The sequence below is a fragment of the Athene noctua genome, chromosome Z, assembly GCF_965140245.1.
Source record: "Athene noctua chromosome Z, bAthNoc1.hap1.1, whole genome shotgun sequence".
Taxonomy (NCBI): Eukaryota; Metazoa; Chordata; class Aves; order Strigiformes; family Strigidae; genus Athene; species Athene noctua.
The window spans coordinates 17,899,739-17,924,423 of NC_134077.1; the positions used below are offsets into that span (position 1 = coordinate 17,899,739).

At 35.3% G+C, this 24,685-nt stretch overlaps 1 protein-coding gene across 3 annotated transcripts in view; it reads right to left on the minus strand.

Annotated features, from left to right (window-relative positions):
• The window catches only part of HCN1 (hyperpolarization activated cyclic nucleotide gated potassium channel 1), a 200,980-nt gene that overhangs the window by 170,578 nt on the left and 5,717 nt on the right, over positions 1-24,685 (minus strand). For 2 of the 3 annotated variants that reach the window (XM_074932746.1, XM_074932745.1), the window contains exon 2: positions 5,123-5,546. In XM_074932746.1, the coding sequence (XP_074788847.1) occupies positions 5,123-5,546 (424 nt within the window). Of the gene's footprint in view, positions 1-5,122; positions 5,547-10,415; positions 10,484-24,685 lie in introns of all 3 variants that reach the window. The other variant, XM_074932747.1, reaches the window with a different exon arrangement.

A 24,685-nucleotide genomic window follows, 5' to 3' on the forward strand; every position in this document is an offset into this window, starting at 1 on the left:
GGGTCTTTTGCTTTCCTCCTTCTCAGAGGAGGGGAAGAAGGGCTGAGTGAGAGGCTGCATGGTATTCAGTTGCCCTCTGAGCTCAATGACAGGAGGACACAAATTCACTGATTCATACATAAGATGCATTTTCCAAGCACAGCTTTCCAAAAGAACGCAAAAGTTGCTTTTCTATTTCCTTCCTGTAGAAATTGATAGGAAATAGGGTTTTTCTTCTACTTCCATCTTCTTAATGGTAGGAAGGCAGAAGACATCAATACAGAGGCTTTCTTACAGAATTCACATACTTTGTGCCAGTAAAAGAAGGTGGACTTCCCCCAGAGTTATTTAATAAATCTTCTATCCTCACTCTTTATAAGCTAGACAACTCATATTTGATTGATGCATTTGTAATAGGCAATTACAGATACATCTACTTTTAAGTAATTTACTTTAAGCTAATTTACTTCAAAATTGCCTCTACTGTTATGCTTATTTGCAGTACATCACTAATTCACACAACTTCACAGGGCCAAGAAAATATATTTTAAACTATCTCCTTGGAGGGAAGGAACTAAAACTCAATGATAAGAGAGAAAAAAAAATATTATGTCGCCTGCCATTTACATATGAACATTAATTTAAAAGGTTAAACTGTGTAACACCATCGTTAACAGGAAAACCCCACGTCTTGAAGACACAGTCCTGTTAAATTAAAATAAAATAATTCCTCCAATCAGTAGTTATGTGTTTTCATCCAGAACTACCAAGTACCCACCTAACTCATTATCTCTCCCTTCTCACCGCAGTTCCCCAGTCAGTGATCAGAAGGAGAGACAAAAAAACCTTGACTTCTCACTTAGCTGTAGGGGAAAGAAAAAGTATGATTTTCTACAGGGGACAAAAGTAATCTGTATACCTACCACAGAAACAGCAGGCTATGCAAGTAAGAATTGTATTCTCTTGTCCAGATAACACAAGTGTTCTTCACAATGTTTTTATTTTGGCAACAATAATAAGTCAACGTCATATACACATAATACGTATTTATGTACTGTTGGCAACAAGCAGAACAACAAGCAGAGGACACCTAGTGGTAATTGTGATAATTAGGGTCGGTAGCATAGAAGCAACAGATTAAATGGTTAATGTAGGACCTGACTTGGCAAAATTACACACTTTCTTACAAACTTACTTAATTTTTAAGCACTTTAGTAAGTCTTAGCATTTAAGCAAGCTTGTATTTATGAGATTTTCTGGATCAGCATTACTGTGATTATTAGAAATAAACCAGTAAAAAGCAGAATATGACACAACTAAGCAATATGCTCAGAAATATGTTTAATTAAACACCTGAGCTTTAGCAACAGCTAGAATGGATATCAGCACTTATGGATGTTTATGAACCTTGAAAAGATGTAACAAACTGAAAACCAGATTTCAGTACAAGTCAAACCAAAATAAGACATGGATGCAATTTACAATTATCATATATTTTACTAGATGATCTTTTGCAAAACAATCTTTATTGCACATCTTGCAATAAGCATTCAGTCACTTTAAAACTGACTCTAATTCTACTTAAGCAGACATCTCAGAACGAGAAAGACTTAGGGTACAGTTTTAGAAGTAACGGTTCTATTTACTCATTCATCAACTATGTCTTGTCCTGTGGTTAGAATAGCTTCAAGCAAAGCTACTGAAGTCTGGGTCTTAAGCAGGTTTTGAAAAATATTGTTATTTGAAAGAATCCATAAATTTATATCATAGACAAATATGAAGCAAAGTGGCATATAATTTGACATGTAACAATGTATTTATTCCTAACTGTTCACATCTTTTATTTTGAATTGTTCAGTTTAATATAAGCATATTTAACTAAGAATAACTTATTAGTTGAATGCAAACCAATGTAAAACGTTCAGGGCTCAGCAGCTTAAGTAGTCTCATACAGTAAGTTAAAGTAAGAATTAGGTCCAGTACGACCTGTTCAATACTTCTAGGAACCCATGCTAAAAGAAAAAAATGTCCAAAACAAACCTGCTGTGAGAAATTACTGCAAAAGTATAATTTATGTAATCCCCAACTTAAATTAAGAAATTTTTCCTTTCATGTTATAGTGTATAATTCTAAGTAAGTGTATGATCTACTTGACAACATCTGAGTTGTAGAGGACCAGAATATGCGATACTGTAGCTAAAAAGCAGTTTTAGGACAGTGTGAATTTGCAAATTCAGTAAATTAATACCTCCCAACATATCTCCTGTCCCTTTGTTAAAGTGTTTCTTCCCATTTCCACTGCATCATTCATTTGGATAAGCTATTAACATCAGACTGATATGAATATATCAACCATTTCATATGTATTGCACCACAGGCTATAGCTAGGTTCTCTCATAACAGTTAAGGAGAAAGCTTCTGAAACGCACACATTATTTACCTCAGTATGACTCTATGTGGCTGTTAGTAGCTTCATCTTGACTTAACTGATTTAAATTATGTGGAAATAAAGCAAAGGAACCTATTCATGTTAAAATTCAGGATACTAACCAACTGAAGTCCAGGTATGTGATACAAAAAAAAGGAAAAGCTCAAACAGCTTCAACCTGCCTTTTCTGTTGGCGGACATTTAAGTACCTCAACAGCATTAACAACCTTCTTGTACAACCTGGTTTGTTCATCAACCAGTTTTCCATGAAGTATCCTCTTGGCAGGTTATGAAGAAGGAGTTTGCTGTCTGTCCTCTCAGTATTTTTGACATAATGCTCATTATTCTGGATCCAAATACACAGTATTTCAGATTTATCTGCACTACATTTAAAACCAACATGTCAGCCCATGTACAAAAACTATTAAATCCTTTCAACCACATGCAAACAGGATCCAGTTCCGTGTCATAAAAATTAGCTAACAGTTGCTCCCTGTTGTGCATGTGCTAACACAGACAATACAACAAGATTAATATCAGCAACAAAAGTCTCACTGACTGACCCTATGGAATCATCCAGGTATTGTTTCCTAATTCAGCAAAGTTCATCCCTACCCTTTTTTGTTGTTGCTGTTTTAAAACACTGCAATGCTATAACACACAATTTCTCCAAAGTGGTAATGGACCACCATGCAGAACAGTTTCACAAGCTAAATCCAAAGTAATAATCAACTACTGTGATAACAATAGGCAAATATGAAAATCCATGACCACTTTCATTTCTGATATCTGCAAAATGCTAAACAAAAAAAAAAGAGAACATTTTTTTCTTGCACACATTTCATTTTGGGATTTATCAGAATCTGATTCATTCTACATATTTAACACTGTTCTTGCATGCTCTCACAATCATCAGAAATCTTTTTTAAAAGCAACAAACAACAAGCCTGCTGCTTGACTGCAGGCTCAAAAAAACTCAAAGAAAACGCCCTTCAAACTCTTGCACCCTCCTTATAAGATCCAGGGAGCCCTATAATGTGTTATCAAACACAAAAAAATGGACTCCACTTATTTTTCAGTACTTGTCAAATAAAGTATCATACAAGAAATACTTCACAAGTTTTACTAGTGGAATCAAAGGTGAAGTTTCAATCAAGCAGCCATTAGCTAAAGATTAAATTGACCAAACACCAGCTATTGCTGGTTTGGACCACATCCTCTGGTCACTTCTAGTCCCACTTAGTGGCCAATTCAAGTATTTTTCATTTAGAATACATGATTTATCTTTGACAACAGATGGAAGAGGGGAAAAAAAAAAAAAAAGGTATTAATTTCTCTGCTTAGTAGGGCTTTATAGTGGCAAGCTATTAACTCAAGCTGCCAGAATATAATGTCATTGAAAGCATTTCAGAAGGTTGTCTCTCTGTAAAGCACAGAGGAGACAAAAGCACTGCTTTATGGTAGAACTGCAAAATATGCTTAATCATTTGCCTTAGTTAAATTGAGTACAAAATTGCAGTTCTCTATTTCTGTGTCAAAACCATTGTTACACTGTATTACGGGGAGGCAAAAAAGAAGTAGAATTTACAAAATACAGTAATAAAAAATAATGACCTATTTCAGGAGCTTTCTGAGAAACAACTATAAATTTATTAGACATTTGATACTTAGTATCATCCAGCATCATGCCATTTTTAAATATAATTAACTTTATTTGTGAGATGGCTTTGCATTTAAGTTTCTGTTAAACCATAAAGTGAATACTGGAGATAACCAGCAGGAAAAGCATCAGAAATGGTACGAAACCATCCTTCAATATTCACTGAATTAAATAAATCTTTATCAAAGTAGGTAAATAAATTTATGCAAATCTGTTTTAATAGTGCTTCCATGCATGAAAATGCTTTACAAAATAATTCTCATTACTCTTGCTACAAAAAAGGTTTAGAAAACAGTAGGTTTTGTTCCCATGTTTTCAGCACTCCCTTTTAAAATATATTATGATATTTAGAACTACGGAAATGGGAACAGGAAAGAAATTAAATGACTGAATCATGATGGTATGTGACAAAGCACTGAATACTTCCTAGACATGAGCATGCCAAATTAAGGAGTGTCGTAATTTCCTGGAAATGTCACCATGACAATTTGGCAGGTAGCATAACGTCCAGCCTGGAAATACTAGAGTTGACCATTTAGAAGGCTCAAAATTTGAACTGCCCATTTGTTATAAAGAAGGTCAGTATTTGATATATTCAGCCTACATAAAGCCTTCAAACAATGAGCATTCTAGGAAATCTACTCAATGATAAATGGTTTCAATTTCTCCTGAAATAGAAAAATATGAACATGTATCTTAAATTCTCTGTGGTTACAGGAGTATTAACTTCATAATTTTAAGTGCTAGTCACCAAATTCAAATGACGATTTAGGTGGTTGCTAACATCTCTAATATTCTCTAGAGGAGTCCATCCATGCTTATTGTGCTGATGGTCCCAAACATATTTTCGATCTCTGTTGTTAGCACAGAGAAGATGGTTACTTTATGTTTTTTTTTTCCAAAAAGGCTCCTATACTAGCACCTGTATGTAATTACACTAACCAGTGATTAAAAACTCTTTTTTTCCATTTGGTTCTCATGTAGCTCTTCAGAGAGATTTTACAAGTTTTTTGTAGGAATAAGATCTTAGAAAATTATAACCGTATAAATCTTACCTCTTCCCACTGGTGTATGTATCTAATCAGTCTTGAAAGGCGTAATAAACGTAACAGGCTGAGGATTTTTGTAAATCTCACAATACGCAGTGCTCTTGCTGTCTTGTAAACCTCTGAATCCATTCCTTTTTCTACAATGAGAAATATATAATCCACTGGTATGGATGAGATGAAGTCAACCACAAACCAGCTTTTTAAGTAATTCATTTTAATGATTTTAGGGTCCAGTATTATTTCAGAGCTGTCTTCATTTACAGTCCCAGTTCTAAAATTCATGATCAAGTCCAACAGAAAAACAGTGTCTGATGCCACATTGAAAATAATCCATGGTGTTGTTGTTTGTTCTGTGAAGAATGTGATTCCAACTGGTATAATGACAAGGTTTCCAACCATCATTATGAGCATGATTAAGTCCCAGTAAAACCTAAAAAAAAAGGGAGAAACAGAATGGTTGACGTAATGTTGTCAAACACACTTAGAAAAATGGTCTCTATCATGCTGCCAACTTCACCTCAAGATGCTTAAACATTTTGTTAATTATAAGAAAATTCTGATTGTTTTAACTCATTCAATATATTCACAGCCAGCAGAGAAGATAAAGTAATTAATACATTTCATTATGTGCCTTCCTTTTCAAGAATACACATCCAGGATAAAGACAGTACTATGGCTTATCACTCCATGGCATATCTGAAAGGCACTCAGTAGACTTATCCAGACTCCTGTAAAAACCTGCCAGTGGGTTTCTATAACTAAAACTGACGTCTGGTGCCAATCAGAAGTGCTTTATCAATGCAATATTTTTTTAAAGCTTCCATCCAGGTGGAAACCCAAATATCTACAGATAATGTATTAAATATAAGTACCTCTTTGCAGATGTACTCATAGCATTACAGTGATGAAATAAAATTACAGGAAGAGGAAAAAAGCACTGAAGCAACAAAATAGAAACAAAAATTAGATAACATCAAAATCTTTATCCACTTTTGCAACCTGAACCTTCATGCATTTTTATAACGTAATAGTCTATCTTCCTTCACAGGAAGATAAGGAGTCTGGACAATAATAGCTGCAACTTTCATAGTATAAATTGGGTACTGCACTTCACTATTTTGCTCCAGAAGTATCTAAAGGCTTCCCTCTAACACTGTTAGAATGCTGTTAACAGTGCTTGATACAGATGGTACAGAGCCAGACTCGTAACTTCAGGTTCTATTAAAGAAATGGTGAGTAAACCCACCTGTTACATAGGATATACATCTATCCTGATAGAAGATTTTCAGGGTATGGTAGTATATACCCAACAGATTGTAAGAGAATTATGATAACTCTTAAATGTTAACTTGTCAAAGAAAGTTAACAAAGAAAGTTAATTCTTGATCAATAAAAGAACTGGAACTGAATTTGAGAAAGACTGAACCCAACCCATGACCTCTTGTTCTGCTTGAGAACATGATCTGTTCAACTAAACCTGATTCAGAGAGGCACAGAAACCAATCAACAGCTCCCCATGGACTCATTAGACTTTCTAGAAGACTAGAGGCAGCAATAGCTCCACAACTATCTTGCTGCTCCAGCCCTCCATTACGCTGGGGCCCCGCACTGTAGACATGTGATGGACGTACCATCAGCACACCACTCCAGCACTGACTTCCAGGCCACCTCCACCATACTAGCAGCAGCCTCCTGCCTGCTGGCATGAATAAACACCCTCATCTTAGCAAAGGGTCATGGCAATCAACAATAATAATAGTTTAACTGGCCACAAAACATTGCAGAACCGTAAGGTTTAGCTTTTGCTAGACTTGCACAGAGCATACGGATTACATTAGATTTCAGATATTACTTCTTGTATTCACCAAAAGATCCAGGGTAATAAATTTCCTTTGTTTAATGTTTATCCATGAAAATACTTTTGAGTTTACAAATTTCAGATATGGGAATATAAATAATTAACTGTAACTGTAAAACACACTGAAGAAAGAGTAGCATAGGATTGACAGCAGTATGAGAATTCCCAGGTTTAAAATTCTTTGTTCCAAGATAAATCTACAGAGATTAGGCTTGACTATCATTTGAGAGAGTAGATGGTAAAGTACCTTTAACTGGTACTCAGAAATGGCATGAAATAGACTTTACAAATAATTCCCTGTGTACAATAATGAGGTTTATGTATTACACATTTACAAGCTTACAATAAATGTTCATACTAAGTGCCATAAATATTCAGTTTTATCCAGGCTATATGTAATTTCACTTAGCATTTGATGGTATTCATCATATCTGTACCATATCTGGCAAGAACTTCATGATTATCTCATATCTTTTTAAGTTCATGTAACAGGCTTCTTGCTATTTTAGATTCCTTTTCAGTAATAGTGTGAAATAACAATGCCAGCAGGGACAGGGAAGGGATCTGACCCCTGTACTCGGCACTGGGGAGGCCGCCCCTCGATTCCTGTGTTCAGTTTTGGGCCCCTCACTACAAAAAGGACATTGAATGACTCGAGCGTGTCCAGAGAAGGGCAACGGAGCTGCTGCAGGGTCTGGAGCACAGGTCGTACGGGGAGCGGCTGAGGGAACTGGGGGTGTTTAGTCTGGAGAAGAGGAGGCTGAGGGGAGACCTCATCGCCCTCTACAGCTCCCTGAAAGGAGGGTGCAGAGAGCTGGGGATGAGCCTCTTTAAACCAAGTAACAAGTGATAGAACAAGAGGGAATGGCCTCAAGTTGCACCAGGGAAGGTTTAGACTGGATATTAGGAAGCATTTCTTTCCAGAAGGGGTTGTTGGGCATTGGAATGGGCTGCCCAGGGCAGTGGTGGAGTCCCCATCCCTGGAGGTGTTTAAGAGTCAGGCTGGCATAGTGCTGAGGGATCTGGTGTAATTGGGAACTGTTAATGTTGGGTTAATGGTTGGACTGGATGATCTTCAAGGTCTTTTCCAACCTAGACAATTCTGTGATTCTGTAATCTAGAACTCATATATCACTGCTATGATCTACAGGTACAATTACCACAAACACTTTTACAATGCTATCAACCAAAATATTGCAAAAAACTGTTCTGGGAGAATAAATGGCTCCAATAAATCCTGAAAATGAGTGGAAAACAACTAGGAAATAATCACAAGAGGTATACTTGTACTTGTGGCTCATTCTTAAGCAAAGCATTTGCTTGATTTCAGATTGACCTTTAAATTTCACCAGCACAAGGAGCAGTTATGTAACAAAGGCTAACCAGCCACCTAGCCAACAAAATATAATACAGAACCAGGTGTTTTTATCCTACAATAATCTATGATTTAATGGATCATTATGTACTGTGATTATGCAACACACACTGGAGTTCCTGATGCTGAATGTCAGCAGAAGTGGTAGTGTTAGGGCTTCAGTAATAAAATAAGATTCAATGCTAAGTACTATGAGACTGTATCAGTTTAGTATTTTTAGTCCACAATATAGTATAAACTGATGAGTTAGTATGAAAAAATCATATTATATTGTGATTTATTTTTCATTTAGTAATGAATCAGATATTTTCTTTTAGGAAGATGTTTCCAAATGCCATTCTGTTGGCCATGTTATATGATATTTTTCTTTCAGGTGAGAAAAACGAGATGTAACTTCCTGTATTGCCCTTCTGTGACCTGTGTGGAGAAAGTAATACAATGCGTTCCTTGCCTACCAGTTCAGAACATCCTACTCTTCGTGGAACCAAAAACAAGCTGAAAAGCTTCATGAGACAGTGCAAGAGGGTGCTATTCAGACACAGAGGTAGCCTTTTGTTTCAAACTATTTTTAGCATTATTTATTTTTTATACTTTCCCCCTCAGTAAGGACGGTTATAAATTTAAAACTAACAATCTCACAGTTCCAGATTTATATAAAGTATTATAAAACATTAACAAAAAAAGCACAGAAGAGATATGCCTATGACACAAAATTTTCAAGAATGAGGAAAAAAAAAAAAAAAAAGAACCTGTGCGGTAATGAAATCTTTCAGAGCTTATAATGAAAACCAAAAACTGACCTTAGTGCCATAGCAAACAGCTATAGAGCTTACTCCTCCTCTGAAACTAACTCAGTAGACCTATTAATTGCCATTAACTGAAGGTACAGAGGTCAGCACCGCACCACATTGAACTACTCCTGAAACTTTTTAAATGCTTCTAAATGTCTCAAAGATTTCATATCTCTAGGTGAAAAAAATACTTCAAGTATTAAATCAAAAAACATTTTAAGGAATATTTTTGCTAAATTGTAAAGAATTATGTTACACAAAAATTAAAAAAAAACCATAATGCTAATTATTACTTTGGTATTCTCAAATAAAATTCATAGACGTATTTCAAGGATTCACAGACCTATTTCAGTAATCCTTTCATTCATAATTTATATACTACACTTTCAAAACATATAATAATATGGTGTTTTTCACAGCTCTGAAACATGATCAAGCTTTAGTGGTTTCTTTACCACCACAGGCTATCCTGGATAGGACGAACAGTCTGTTCAAATGAGTGCTACCCAAGCAGCAATAAAGAACTACTTTGTATTAATTAACCAATGTTTTCACTAAGCTTAATAATGAAAGGCACTATGAATTCTAACAGCCCTTTTATTATCCACTTTACATATCCAACCCACAGGAAACTGAGTTTTAAAGAAGGAAATTTCAGCTCTGAGTTATTTAATTTGCTGCTTAATTTGCTGGATATACAACTGGGTAAAAAGTCATTCATATTTGCATTCTTTATTATTGTTGCCCATTGACACAGCAGTCTCAATGTCCTTGACTCACTGTAGTTGGATATATGATTATACATACTTACAGAACACTCAGATTGACCTAACAAAAGTTGTCAGTGGTCTCACAAACCACACAGCAGAGTAAACAGCATGTCTAAGGCACTGAGTGCTGTGACTTGAAGTCACAGAGCAGTCAGGATGCTTAAGTTTTCTGAGTTTCCAGAAAGATCATAAAAGTCTGATTATTTAATAAAAAAGTGCAAAACATATCAGTGAAACTTAATGAAATTCAGTCACAAATACTCATCAGTCATGTTATGAAGTGGAAGGTCTTTGAAAAAGATACTCATTCTGATTGCTTGTAAAATATCTTTCAAACCACACTTGATGCATATGAAGCACAATTTCACTCTACACATTCAGAAAATCAAGAACTGTAAAAAATTTTCGTAAGCTTTCCATCGAAAACTTGCCTCCTCTTTAGCTTAGTATTTTGACTGAATAGCAGATGCTCAGTGAAATGAACACTGACTTTTTTATATCTCACCTTTAAACACAGTTTTATTTCTTTTGCTTTCATGGATCATCAGTTCATGTAACAGAGAAATCGATGTCCTATATAGAACAAAACAATTTTTGTAGAAATAACAGTAATTTAAAATTTTATTACAATGTACTCCAACAAGTACTAAATAAATGTCCATGTCAGAATGAGTCTCATAGGACAGGTCATCTTTCTGTGCAACTGTATTACTCTTTTAGTAAGAGAGAACAAAGTTAAGACACACCTGAAAACATCTGCAACTTGTATATAATTACTGGGATGTGTTGGAAAGGACAGAAGAACAGAGAAGGGCGCATTTTCTTCAGGGGACCCAAGTTCTTTTCATGATTGCACAGGCGTTTGTACTTGAAAACTCTGAAAAATCATCACCATCTTTTTTTTTCATAACCTGAAAGTAAGGATATTGCCTTCTGCTCTGCTATCCATTTTCACTCTGCCCATCTCCTTCTCTTAGAAAACGTGCTGCTTCTAGGAAAAATTCCTTCTATTTTAACAAGAAATGTGTTTTCAACATCCTCCACAGACAAAAAATATGTTTAAATGTTGTAAATCTATTGTGGAGTGTTCTTGATTTTGGCTCAGCAGCAATATTTTTATTCAAAATTTCCAAAATTTAGAACTTACTGTAACCTATCTGTGTGATCACACTAATACAAATACATTAAAATGACTACTGAAGCATCACTTCTTTACATTGGCCAGTTTTGTGCCAGCAAACAGGTTATTTCTGCAATAACAGTGTCCATCTGTATGGATAAAACTTTCATCATATTTAATTGCACTTAATTTTACAAAGCTTTAGGAAGACAAAAGGTTGCGTTTAGATTTTTGTTTTTAAAAGATAAACTAATCTCCTGAAATTGTTTATTTATATTCTTTATTCTCCCCTATTTCCACGCTGACACCTCTTAGCTTGTGTTAAGTAAACACAAATGAGGAATCTTGCAAGGCTGAAACAGAGTCCCTTTCAGGGCTCACCCCTTTCAACTGTAAAGCACACACTGCAGTAGAGTACTAACAGCACTTGACGTGCTGAAGTTGAAGGGCAGAGATATTATTAAGTAGAAGCCTGTGACACTTTCTCAGGTGAAAATTTCATCAATTTGATATTTTTTTTTAAATTAAAAAACTATCAAGCTTAATCAACTTTCATTGACCTAGCTAGGTAACCTGCTGGAGCAGCAGAAAGGGTTTCTTTTCCTGTCTGAGACTGGTCCATCTGGGATAAGGCAGAGGCTGATCTGGAAAATGTTTCCCTGCCTGAATTATAAGAAGTTGGACCTTGGAATCTTCCAGCATTATCGTTTTATTTTGATTCAGACTAAAAGCAATTAAAAAAAAAAAAGTTTCCAGACCACCAGAAATCTTCATTTGATTTCAGATTAATGCTGAAGTCCTTTACTTCAAGGTTAGCCATGTGTACTTAAGAGATGAAATTTATGTGCCTTGCTGTTTTTTTTAAAACATTGATGCAACTTCCTACCTGGTAGAAAAAAGGAATTCAAAGAGATATTAATAACATTTAGCAATACTAAGTCTTCTTTTTTATATAGCCATAGAATGTAACAAAAAATTACAAACTTGCACAATTTCAAACATTTTGTAAGTTTTATCTAGTAACTAAACAGACTTAGCAGTGGTGATTTGCAATTTGTTGCTCAGTTGTGATTCTATGCACAAGTCAGATGATCAGATAAATGCAGCTCTTGGGGGACCTGATCAGAGCCCAGCAAAGCAATTTACTACTTTAAAAAGGCTTTGTTTACACTATTTCATTAGGTTTAAAAGCTTGAGTTCTTCAAAGGCTTGATTACTAGAAAAGAGTACTGTCCATGGAAAGCGACTATAAAATTAACATCATACTTTTATATATGTCTACATTTTCAGTAAATTCAACTAAAGCAGTGGACATTTTGTCAAAAGATTTTTAATTCTTGGTTCACATGCAATAGCTTCTGTATAAAGTTCTTGTAGTATCTTACATGCATTAACAAATTAAGTCTCAGGCTTCTGAGAAATAAAGGTACAGCTGTAATGTTGCCTCATTGCATACAGGAGGGGACAAAGTGAAATTTATATAATATGGTGATATTATTTAATAATAAGTCGCTGGTTTTAGACAATAATCCCCTACCACAAGTGAATACATTTGATGTAGGTAGTTGCTTTTCCTCCAGAGAAACTTACTAAAGTACAGTACAAAGAATTAAAGCCTGACTTCCACTTAAACTTGGACAAGAACAGTGCACCACTGTCAGTGGAGCACTGATACTGCTTTCACACTCCCCCATTTTCATACAGTTCCCCCTTTTTTCAGCCCCATGTCTTAGTAAAAGAGCAGGTTAGTGCTGCCATCCAGGAAGTTACCAGCTGGAAAGAAGTGCTGATGAAGAATCAGGAGTTCACAAATTAGTTTTCTCCTGGAAGAAATTCAATCTGTCTATATTGACCTGTATGCTGATCAAAAAGATGTATTTCAGATCATCAAGATTCCTTCTGCATGCACATGTATCAAAGCACAATTAGCATTATCTTCCTCAAATTTACCCTCCCTGTTCAAACTGTTAGACCACAACCTCTCAGTATCAGGCAACATCTTGTGTAGGGACTCCAACTGATTGGTTTCAGTTTCATAGTACCAACCCTCAAACCAACAGCAAATTGTCACATACAGATTCTTTAAGTGTGAGCAAATTTCTGTAGTGCATCACTGTAAAACACACATTCACACTCTCAAATTAGAAATGACCACTTCACAGGCATGAGAAAAAGTTTGAAAGAGGCAGATCTAAAAATATTTCAGCTGCAAAATATAATCTCTTATCTCATGTTGGAACACTTGCATTAATTAAGAACTTTGTAGTGACAGTAATTTCAAGAGTGCCATTTAGAAACATGACATTTAGGATGCCTCCATACTTAGTAAAAATTAAGAGGCTTAAATTGGGAGAAGCCTTCTGTAATTTTTCTCAACAAAGCATCATGTGAAAAAGAAGGTAACAACCCACAATCCCTCACAAAACCAAGAAAGCCAAACAATATCATCTAATATTCTTCTTCAGTATATTTTGTCTTTAACTAATTCAATCTCTAAATTATTAGTGTAATCTTTAAAGTTTCTGCTGATCAGAAAAAAATCCATTTTCTCTAATTATCTTCAGAGAACGAGACAATGGGGAAGACACTGCTCAGAGACTACTGATAAGACTTCAGTCATGGGATTTGGTAAGGAGGCTGGCCTGTGACCACCATGTGAGTTGGAACAGTTAGTTTTTTGAGGTAAATACCTCTGATAAAAACAAACAAAAAAAAGAAACAACAAAAAAACCCCACCCAAGATTAAGATCATCAACTTTGTTCACTTAAGACACTGAGATTTCCGGTATTTGACTATTACTAACAATTTTATTCTGATAATCAGAGGTATAACTGGCTTTGTGCGTATAACTACAAAGATACAGTACATTTCGACAATGAGCTTCGAAAATGAATTTTCATTTACTAGAATTTGGTGTATCACTTCTTGAAAAAGTTCACTGGCTGAAAGACTGGACACTATGTTTAAACTGAAAAAAAAAAGAGGTAGTCTTCAAATCTATGAAAAGAAAAATCAGAGATGTGAAAGCGTGTAAAAAATATACACAGGTATGAAACAAGTTGATGGATTATACATGCAGACTTTGTATTCCAACATCATTCAGTGATAACAAATATACATGACTGAATATTTATATACCTCTTATGTATCTCCACAGATGTACAAGATTCTAATGTAAGAACAAATAATCAAGATAGCATAAATAGGTTAAGTTTAATTATTAATCCCTTTTACAACTGTTTATGGCTGATCTTTGGCTCCAAAGTCTAGTTTCTTTGAATAAAAAAATAAGTACTGAGATTTCAACCCTTTAAAATAAGTGGAATTACCATTTTAAGAATCAGTAAGTTGTTTTATTTTAATTCATTAATACCATATGCTGCAGTAAATAATTTGCTTCAAAAGGTAATTAAATCTAATTAAAATATGTATTTTAAAAATATATTGTGTTTGTATTGAAAATAATGAGAAACTGAGGACCTGATGTTCAAATCAAATAAAAATTATCATTTCCTTTATTTTTACTTTGATGAAAAAATGATTAAAATATATTTCAGACGCTTTTTAGAAAATCAAAGGAAAAAGATCAAATTCACAACAGAGCAACATGATAAATAATTAGGGTCATGTCACGCACCTCCCCCTTTTGCAAAATAGCTCAATACCTAGAGCTCCCACCAACACCTGTAAAAATTTATTCAACTTTACTCATCTATCCATGGGCAGCTCAGCCCAAGACCGCCTACCTCTCAAGGAAATTCATTACCCCCAAGCCATACTGTGTCTCCTCAAGGTACACCGCTGACACGTTCTCTTTCCCTAAATAAATATGAACTACAGCAGAAACCAAAATCTTCTTCGCAAGGAAGAGAACTACTAGACTGGAGAGTGTTCTCACTTTTTTGCTACATCAAAGCAGAACAACTCTGAAAGGTGATTTTGTTACTGAAAAGTATCTTTGCCAGAAGAGCTATGCAAAGTAAATGTACAGGTGTAAGGAACTGAAGGAAGTAATGCCTCAAATACTCATCAACGCAGAAAACCTCAAGGACCAGCTGTGGCCTCTGGATTAGTCTAAGGAATGTCACCCAAGGAAGCAGGAGTGTATCAAAGGATGCAGCCCCCACGGCCTTTCAGTTGCATTGACAAACTCCTTATATAAGCCTCAAAGGGAGAAACTGGTCTGAATAAAATCAGGTGTTTCCCCTCAAGCACAAGTACCCCTAAACCAGATACTTTGTGGCTTTACTGTACAAGCCAGACACCATGCTTGCCTTGCTAATGATTTCACGCCTTCGCCATTGAAGTGGTAACAAGAACTGATGAGAGGTGATCACCTCTGGCATAACCAATAAGGAGCATGAAGTCAGCAAAAATCTCTGGGAACAGAGGAAAAGCCAAAGCTGGGCAGGGCGAGTATGACCACCGACTCAGTCAGAACCCATGCTCCACCTTTTCCCTCATCTCTCATGGAAATGAGTTTGTGCAATCCCTGCCCCTCCTCTAGCATGATAATCAACTGATAAGATGAACTTAAAAGGGGACAGAAACTTTGGTGTGTGTGCACTCACCACCCAAGATTACCTGACCTGAGACAACGCTGGATCCAGGGATAGTTATCTGGATTTCTTTGATTCTCTTTCTCACCTTTCTTCTTCCTTCCTTTCCTTTCTTTTCTTATAGATTTTTAAAAGACCACATTGCTTATTATCCTTTTCCAAGTTTAAATTGTGTTCTACTGCAAGTAAAACATTTTAACCAGTTGTTAGGTATCATTTCACATTAATTTAACACAAGGGGATCACAAAACCCTTGCGATTCTCTGGGCTTCCAGTCTGGGTTGTGACAACAGGTTCAAATCCTCTCCAGCAGAGGATGGAAATTGCTCTGCATTTTCAATCTCCAGGATGAAAAGTTTTGATTCCTGAGCAGATACAGGAGACATTCAGGTACACGCTCAAATACACACACTGAAAATTGTATTAGTATTATTATTGAATTGTTATTTTTTTAACGGAATTCATTGCATTAATATATGTAAAACATCAACTAACTGAAAATACAATCTACACAACACAAAATACTTGAAGAAATACCTTTCCCCATGTGTATTTATTGTGAATCCCTTTTTATTGGTGACACACCTTAGGAGCTCTGCACTAATGAGCAGGTAGGAAGGACAATGCTCAGATAGGAAGTTCAATATTCAGTTTTACCATTATCTTTCAAATAATAATTTCATACTTCATACACCAAAACACCTGTCCCTCCCAGATATAAAATGCCGCTATTGCAGGTTTCTCCTTCCACCAGTCGCATTCAGAAATTTTTTTCATTACCCAACTTGTATCCAGATCATTCTGCTAGCCATTCGCTTTCCACAGTATTTAAGCAGATGCAATCTAATTTTAACATGTCTTTAAAATTTCCCAACTTACATAGTGCACATTCCAGTCTCACCATCCTTTTGACAGCATAGCACTCTGCCTCCACTGCCAAAACAAATCAGCTAATTATGCAGCAGAGCAGTGATCACATAGACCTGATATTCACTTGTTTAAAACAAAAAAGAAAACCCCGAAAAGCAAACAAAAGCAAACAAGACAATACATGATGTTCAAATATGTTCCAGTTATTGGCCTAAGTAACTGTGCTCTTGTTAGTTTTACCTTGGCACCTCTCATCAGCTTTTCATGCTATTTACCCCCCTAATGCTCCGGAAAGCTCCAGGCAAGCAGGCCTGAGTGAAACCTCATGTACTGCTGTCATGAGCAGCTCAGTGAAGGGTAGAGGTTTGGAATATGAACCAAGTTTCTGGGGATGTAAAAACCATCTCTGACATTGATGAACATTGGTAAGTATAATGGAATAAGACTGCTGAATGGCCCTTCTGCAATTTAATTCAATATAAGGAAATGAAGTTTTTTCCAGTGAAATGGCTTCAGTTATTCTTAAAAAAAGCAAACAATCAAACATCTCCCCCCCCCCCAAAAAAAAAAAAAAAAAATCAACAAAACAACCTACATATACTTATTGAATTTTTTTTGATCTGCAATACAGGAGATAACCTGCAATATCAAGCACTCCAGGAGATTGTCTTTAAATGCAATGATGACTTTTCTCCTTCCAGTGCATCTTTGGCAGCAGCAATACTGCAGGTCATATCCACTGCCTGGTTGTAATTTAAAACCAAGGTTCCATTACATTTTGTCACAGGTATACACAACACTGAAATAGATGGTCAAGATCCATTTCTAAAACCAGTATGTATTAAATTAACAAACTACGTGTTGAAAGTATTTATTGAATTATGGCAGATTACTGGCTTGAAATACATTTGTTAATTATTTAATTTTAATTTAGTCATATGAAACGGTGGTTGAGCCACTGGAAGATACTCCTTACCAATATAGAGATTAATTTAAAATTTTGTTCTATCTTCATTGAGACAGAACCATCTAAAGTAGAGTTGTTATACAAAATATGTATATTAGATAAACGTTTTTTTCCTCCATGGTGGCCTTTAATTTCTTTTTTTTAAAAAAAAGAGAGGAAGTCTCTTTAAGCTTCAGAAAAACATGCCAGTTTTCAGTCTGAAAAATAAAAGATTAATTAAGATATTAAGATCTGAGAACTTATTCAAACTTAACCACAGGCTTTGTTATATGCTTCACCTATAAATATTTATCAGAAAAAATATAAAAGAGAATTATTTAATAATCTACTTCTCCACTTTGTTTTGGTAGAGTGTTTTGTTTTTCACAGTTGACTTTGAAGTCTCTTGGTACAAAAATTCTCTTTCTCCAATCTTCAGGCGTTCAAATGAAGTAGCCCATATTCCTTAACAGTGGCACAGCTCCGATGCTGCTCTTGACATCAGCCACACAGCTGAGGTTAAGGGTGACAGAGGAAAGTATTTGCCTGCATGTAAAGTTGCCTATAATTGTAGCCACTGATAAGCAGCTCTAAAATAAGCACTCAAAGAAACCTTGGTCAGGGACCTATGACCTAAATTATAAACAACAGCAAAACTACCAAGCAAGCTATTTACTCCCATGCAGACGGATGACTTGCTTTGATACAGCAGAACAAAAAGAGCTTCCCTTTACCACCGTGAATAAAACACCAAATGTGCATCTTCCACCCATATTCACTCAAAAGGAAGTTGTTTAAATGTATTAAATACGCTTCTGGCTATCAGCAAATGAAACCATTTTACTTTGGAGATCTCAAAAGAGGTTTTAGCCACAAGCCAATATTCCTCAGAAAGACAAAATTTAATTTAGCCAAATATTTATATTTCATTTTTGGAGGACAGTGAGTTATGAACTATTCAAACAGGTTTAAGCTAAAGATGTGTAATAACTAGAAAAGCCAAACAGATATTAATAATTCATTGGTAGAGAACAGCAAGAAACTGAGGGTGAAAAATGAGGAATAGAACTTTTCATTGTAATCTGAAGATATTGGTCTGTAAACTGTAAATCAAAATATGTAAAATGACAGAAATGAAACTTGAAACATATTCATATTATTCTGATATACTAGTTCTGCAAATGCACAGCACCCAGGAGTGACATTTTTTAAAGATCAGTTTTATCATTTACAGCTCCTTATGGATAAAATTCTGAAAGTTGTTCATGCATAGAGTCCACATGCTTGCAATTATCTAGGTCCCTAGTTCATTCTGAAATCCAGAGACAGATAGGCTTCTGACTCCATCTTGGATCTTCATCTAATATCCCATAGATTTGCACACTCTGTGCAGAGCACTGGATAAAACTGGCATTTTTCAAAGCTGTTCCATAGATGGGAAAGTTTGTACTGGAAACATGAAGCCAAGTAAATAACCATATTCCATTTGCTCATTTTGCCAGTGGCATAAAATCACTATGTAACAATCAATGTTAAGATGAGCTGCTATTCAGTGACACTTCATGGAATTACAAGTCTGTATCCCCAGCAGGAACATCTGCTACCATTTTACAGATTCATGATACAGGCGTTTCTTCGGCTATAAAAGCTAGCTCTCCTTCCCTGAAGCAAGTCTGAACTCTGTCACACTGTGAGAAACAAGTGTGGGAGTGGACGTTTACTGCAGGTCTCCCGTCCCTTCCACAGAAAGATAAATTGGGTCTAGCCTGTGGAGAATTTAAAAAGTTGGTTGCAGCTTGGAAATTACAGAAACAGTCATGGTCACATCAAACAATGTTCATACAGTCCTGTGGAATGGCGTGGTGGGCAGGGCATGGAAACTGCTGAATAACACTAACAGGTTGTATAATACTGAAGGACTATTTCTCAGACCAGACTTAGTAAGAATAATCTCTCAACAAAAGAAAATCAGCATGTGTGTGTATGACAGAGCACAGCATACAGACTGACTACTGGAATTATCTACCGTTAGGAAACAAGACCAGAGAACAGTTTAAAGAGAAGCAAGAAATTATAAACTCATAGATAATACCTTTAAATAGCAAAGCAAAACCAAAGACATTTAACTGGATTCAGTCATTTATGTCATATTTAGTTCACATATAGCTAAGTAATATGCATATGAAATAATACAATTACTAGGTTCTGGATTTAATTCTGTTCAACATCAAAAACCTTGAAATTGTTTTTAGATTCTTCCTCTGTTTCAGAGAGATCAGCCATCATAATAAATTCACGACTTCAATAAATTCACAATAAGAACATGCACAAATCTACTTAACTTTTCAACACCCAGCAGTATATCACTGCATTTAATATTCTGTTCCAAACGCATTTAAATTAGTAAAAATATCTATTTCAGATATTTACTGACAGAATGCGTGCAATTAAAAGTAAATTTTGGTCACGTGGGCACCTAAATTAGGTTACTTATCTCTCACTTGTCCCACACATGCAACATCTATTGCTTAATAAGCCATTGGATTTTCAATTTTGACCCTTTTTAAATGCTCTGTTAGATTACCTACCATCTGGCAGTGCTTACTCTTGATAACACACTCCCTTTGCATTACAGAAGTGTGTTTCTTATAATTATATCTTTAATGTGATAGATGTATGCAACACTAGAATTCCCAAGCTAGCAATGAAGGGGCTGAGGGGACAATTTTGACAAAGTATCTTGTTACTAGGTCTATGGTAACAGCATGTTCAATTGCATCAGGTTGCAATTCTCAGCAAAAAGCTGCCAACCTGTACAAGTCATGGGAAATTGAAAACGTGCATATAAGGTTTTTTTAATTACTACAAGGTATTTATTTACAAACTCCAAGACACTATGAAGAATACCTAGGCTAACTTCTCCATGCTAGTTTGAACAGCTCAGTATCTCCTAGCTAACAGACTCAGTAAGAATGGAAAACTACATAGCAGAGCTAACAAATTAAACTAAACAAAAAAAAAAAAAAAAAAAAAAATCAATGCATCATTTCCATTTGTATCTTCAGGAAGAGATGTAGGAGGGAGAAATAAAAACAGACTGATCAGAAAGAGGAGTAGTTTAAACAAAAAAACCCCAAACTGTCAAGGACTACACTACCATGCTTTTGCTAACTCAAATGAGAACCGCAAGTTGCCATAGCAGGATTTCACTACCTGAAAATCAGACCATGAGAAATGCTATAAATAAAAGACAGAAAAACAGGATTTAGTGTTTAGGGAGTCACCTAGATGCACAGCTCTGAAAACAGAACATCTCTGAAGTATGCTTGGTAAGGGGAGCAATGATAAAGGTATCAAATTATTAACTAAAGCTTGAGGTATATGATTGATTTATTTTACTATTTATGGGTTTTCTCCAAGTTTACGTCTAACAGACTAATCCCTAGTTGGAAAAGGAAATCTTTCTGTTACTACTGAGCTTGCATGGCACTAAAGACAAGGTGAATCAGAGTGACAGACAAGCTTGGCTATTTTCTTCACTGAGCAAAGTACAAACAAGCCCATATGCAGCCATCCCAAGGAGCCTGTAGTACAGAATGTGTTTGGAGAACCCAGAAGCTTGCCAGTGTGTACTGTTGGGCAGTAATAAGATGTTTTAGGGGGCAGTATTACCTACTACTGGTTTCACGGTAATTTACTGGACAGAAATCTTAAGTCCTCCTGAAATGAATAGATAGACAGAATTCACTCAAGTGCTTTATGGAAAACTCCTCAGTAGTCATGTGAAAGCTTGATTGAATCCCCATGGTTTTGCAGCCATACATTTATTCCATCTCCTGGGTAGAGTTGCATAGACACATATCTTACAGAAGTTCTGTGTATATTCCATAGCTTTGACCTAGAGCAAGTTAGAACAATCATTTATCATTAAGATCCTATGATATATTAACATAAATTTATGGCAATCTACAGATTTGCTTAACATCAGATCATATCAGAACCACACTGCCTATTGCTGCAGTCATGCCATAAAGAGAGGTGCTTCTTAGACGATCTGGTAAGTTACTGTAAGATACAACAGAACCGGCAAAGGAACCATCAATATTTCCATACCTTATTCTGCTAACAGGAGAGAAAAAAAAATGAAGGCAAACAGAGTACGCTACATATAGAATTAGACAATCTGATACTGCGAGGGCGAGCTCTATTTCTGTGTGGCTCTTTATATACTGGAGCTTCGGTGGATTTCAGAATGAAAATTGGATTAAAAAGAGTAATGGTATGTTAAAAAAAAAACCTGCAGTCAAAACAATTTTTGTGTATATTGGCTATTTTAAATTACATCATTTAAAAAAGCAAACAAACAAAAAATCCCAACTAGCTTTGACTATGAGCATAAAGCAACCTGTGCTTCTTCATCTGAAAACATCTTAAGAATTTTTAATAAATATGACATTTTTAAATACAGAAAATTTATTAATATCAGCAGCACTCTAAATTCCAATAGTGTATCAAGTTATTTGTTAAATAACATGTTTCGTTAGATAAGATATCCACGTAAACAATATCAAAGTTAATTACATAAGAACAAAATTCTATTCTTAGATATATAATGCAGCTCCACTTGTGGGAACTTAACTGGCATAAATAAAGAGTTTGGGGTTTATTCTGTTGTTTTTGGGGTTTTTTTTAAAATATATAATGGAAACAGACTACATTTCTTTTGTAATCAGATGAACATTTTTTTAACACAAGTTTACTCCAGACTTATTCCAGCTGCACTGCAAACCAAGGCAATAAGATTATTGCAAAATATCATGCAGCTTGCCTGAATCTGACTATCATCAGATTAAAAGATATTAGCAGAGATTTTATAGAAGCTAAATGACAGTGTCCTTGAGGTAGTACTGACATTGACTCCAGCTGATACAGTTTTTGGTCATTAACATACCTTACTATGTGTCTAGAACAAGCCCTCCAATAATTAGAGCTGAATCCACTACGATTTTTAAAATTAAATCATGCCTCTGGGAAAGAATCAGGGAATAGACAGCTAAAGGACTTTCAAGCAATTAACGAGAACTGTACTATCAGGTTAAAAATTAAACATCGCAAAGTAGGTTAAAAGTTTCCTCTCTCTCAAAAATTGTATGTTGACATAGAAGACAGCTCTCAGGCATGCTGTTGAGAGAGAGAATGGATGAGAATGGATACCTCTTATTTACAAGATTTTCTCTACTAATTTTCATGTTCTACCATCCTCTCTAAAAATAGTATTTTAAATTCTATTACTTTCAAACTAAGCATCTCAAAAAAAGCTGACAAAGTTTAATTAAATATTACAATGCCACCCATCTTAGATAGGTAAGCAGAAATGCAGTTTCATACTTTAAGTGACCTCTGATTTTATACATCTCTATTTCTGCTACCCCAGGCTGAACAATCAGAAACTGAGCCACTCAAATTTTAACTTGATTATGTAACTATAAAAAAGTTTAAGCAACTTATCAAATGTTATGTTTATTTTATTTAGCTCTGTAGCCCCTAAAACCTCCAAATCAAACCCTAAATCCAGGCCTTTATTCACTATGCAATGTTTTTACCTAGTATTCCAATTCATAGTTCCCTCTCTATACTCAAGCCCAAGAAACCTAGTATAAAACTTTTACTGACACAAGTACACATTCAAAAATGTATAGTCTTGCTAAAATAATCAATGGGAGTAATAGAAACAGTACTTCTTCCCCACAGGCCCAAGCATGATGCTGATCTTATGAGATCTAAATTTTGATAATATTAATCAAGTGCTTTTTTCGCACTGCAGTCAGAACAAAAAAATCAGAAAACTGAAGAGGAAGGTTCATGATAGTGAGAGTCCCAGGTCAAAGTTTAAAGACTTGCATAATTTCCCCGAAGTATCATCTTTTAGATTACTCACAAGAATTTTGTAACTTTTTGGTTTGAGATCATGAAGAAGGTAAATATTCTAAAATTAAGCATTTTGCAGGAAAAAAAATGTATTTGTGTACTTCTTCATAGGTGCTGCCAAAGATCTTCAAAACATCCCAAATGAATTTTAAAATATCTCAGAAGACTCAGGAATTATTTGAGTTACACTTACTGAGCAACTTCTCAGCTGCAAACTTTATTCTATGTTCAAGTATGTAAAAAGTCAAAAGTGTGAAAGGAAATGCAACAAATGGACTGTAACTGCAGGACTTTTATTCCGGGACTACAATGGACATAATGAAAACTCAGAAATGTTCAACATACACATGAACTCAAACTACATTATCTAGAGACAAAAGAATATCTTATCACTAAAACTAAATGCTTTCCTTGGACAGAGGCATAATCCTTTCCACATCCCCTACAGGTCTGAAAGGTGAGTGGCTGCTGCACCAATCACAGGTGGACTCAGCTGCCTTGCTTTTGTGGTTCTTGAAGAAAATCTCAAAGAGGCAAGAGCACATGGCCCTTATGAGCCCAGAAGCACAACATATACCTCTACATATCCATTTTCACCCATACATGCTTAGAGCTGGTACAAAAAGAAATGCCAGTAGCTAGCTTTAGTCAACTAGATTTCATAACAAATGCATCAGTGGCAGCCATTGATGAGACCTTATTCAATATTATATATAATAGGAACTGAAGATGAAAGGCAACCTAATGCATTTCTGGCCCATATTCCACATGAAGGCATGTCCAATAGAATATTTCATTGCTTATTTTTGGTACTGCTTCCTAAACATCTTATTTAGGTATTTGTTGGTGCAATTTCACCCCATTACATCTAGAGAATTTCTTTCGTCTCTGTAACATCCATTTATGCATTTGATGACTGTTATCATACTTCTCTTCAGCCTGCCTCGATGCGAGTTGCATTTTACCTGGTGAACTATTATAAAGCTGAACATATAACTTATTGTCAGAAAAAATTTTCAGACATTATTTAGATTAATGCTGCAATTTTATTTTATCCTTTAGGGCATTTACAAAAGTGCAAAAATTGTTGGAATGTAGCAAATAAAAAGCCAAGCACTACTAATAATCTTCTTAATACTAAATGGCTCTCTACGTTGTCACGTTTGAAGAGTGAATGTTCAAGTACTCGGAATAATTTAACTGTAAAAAGTTTTTCTTTAATAGAAATAAAAAATATAGTCACCACAATATTACTTGAAAATGATACATGAAAGATAGCCCTAGCTAAAACTGTGCTTCAGTCATAAAAACATGAAGAAAAAAAAATTGGTTTGAGCAAGGATTGTATACA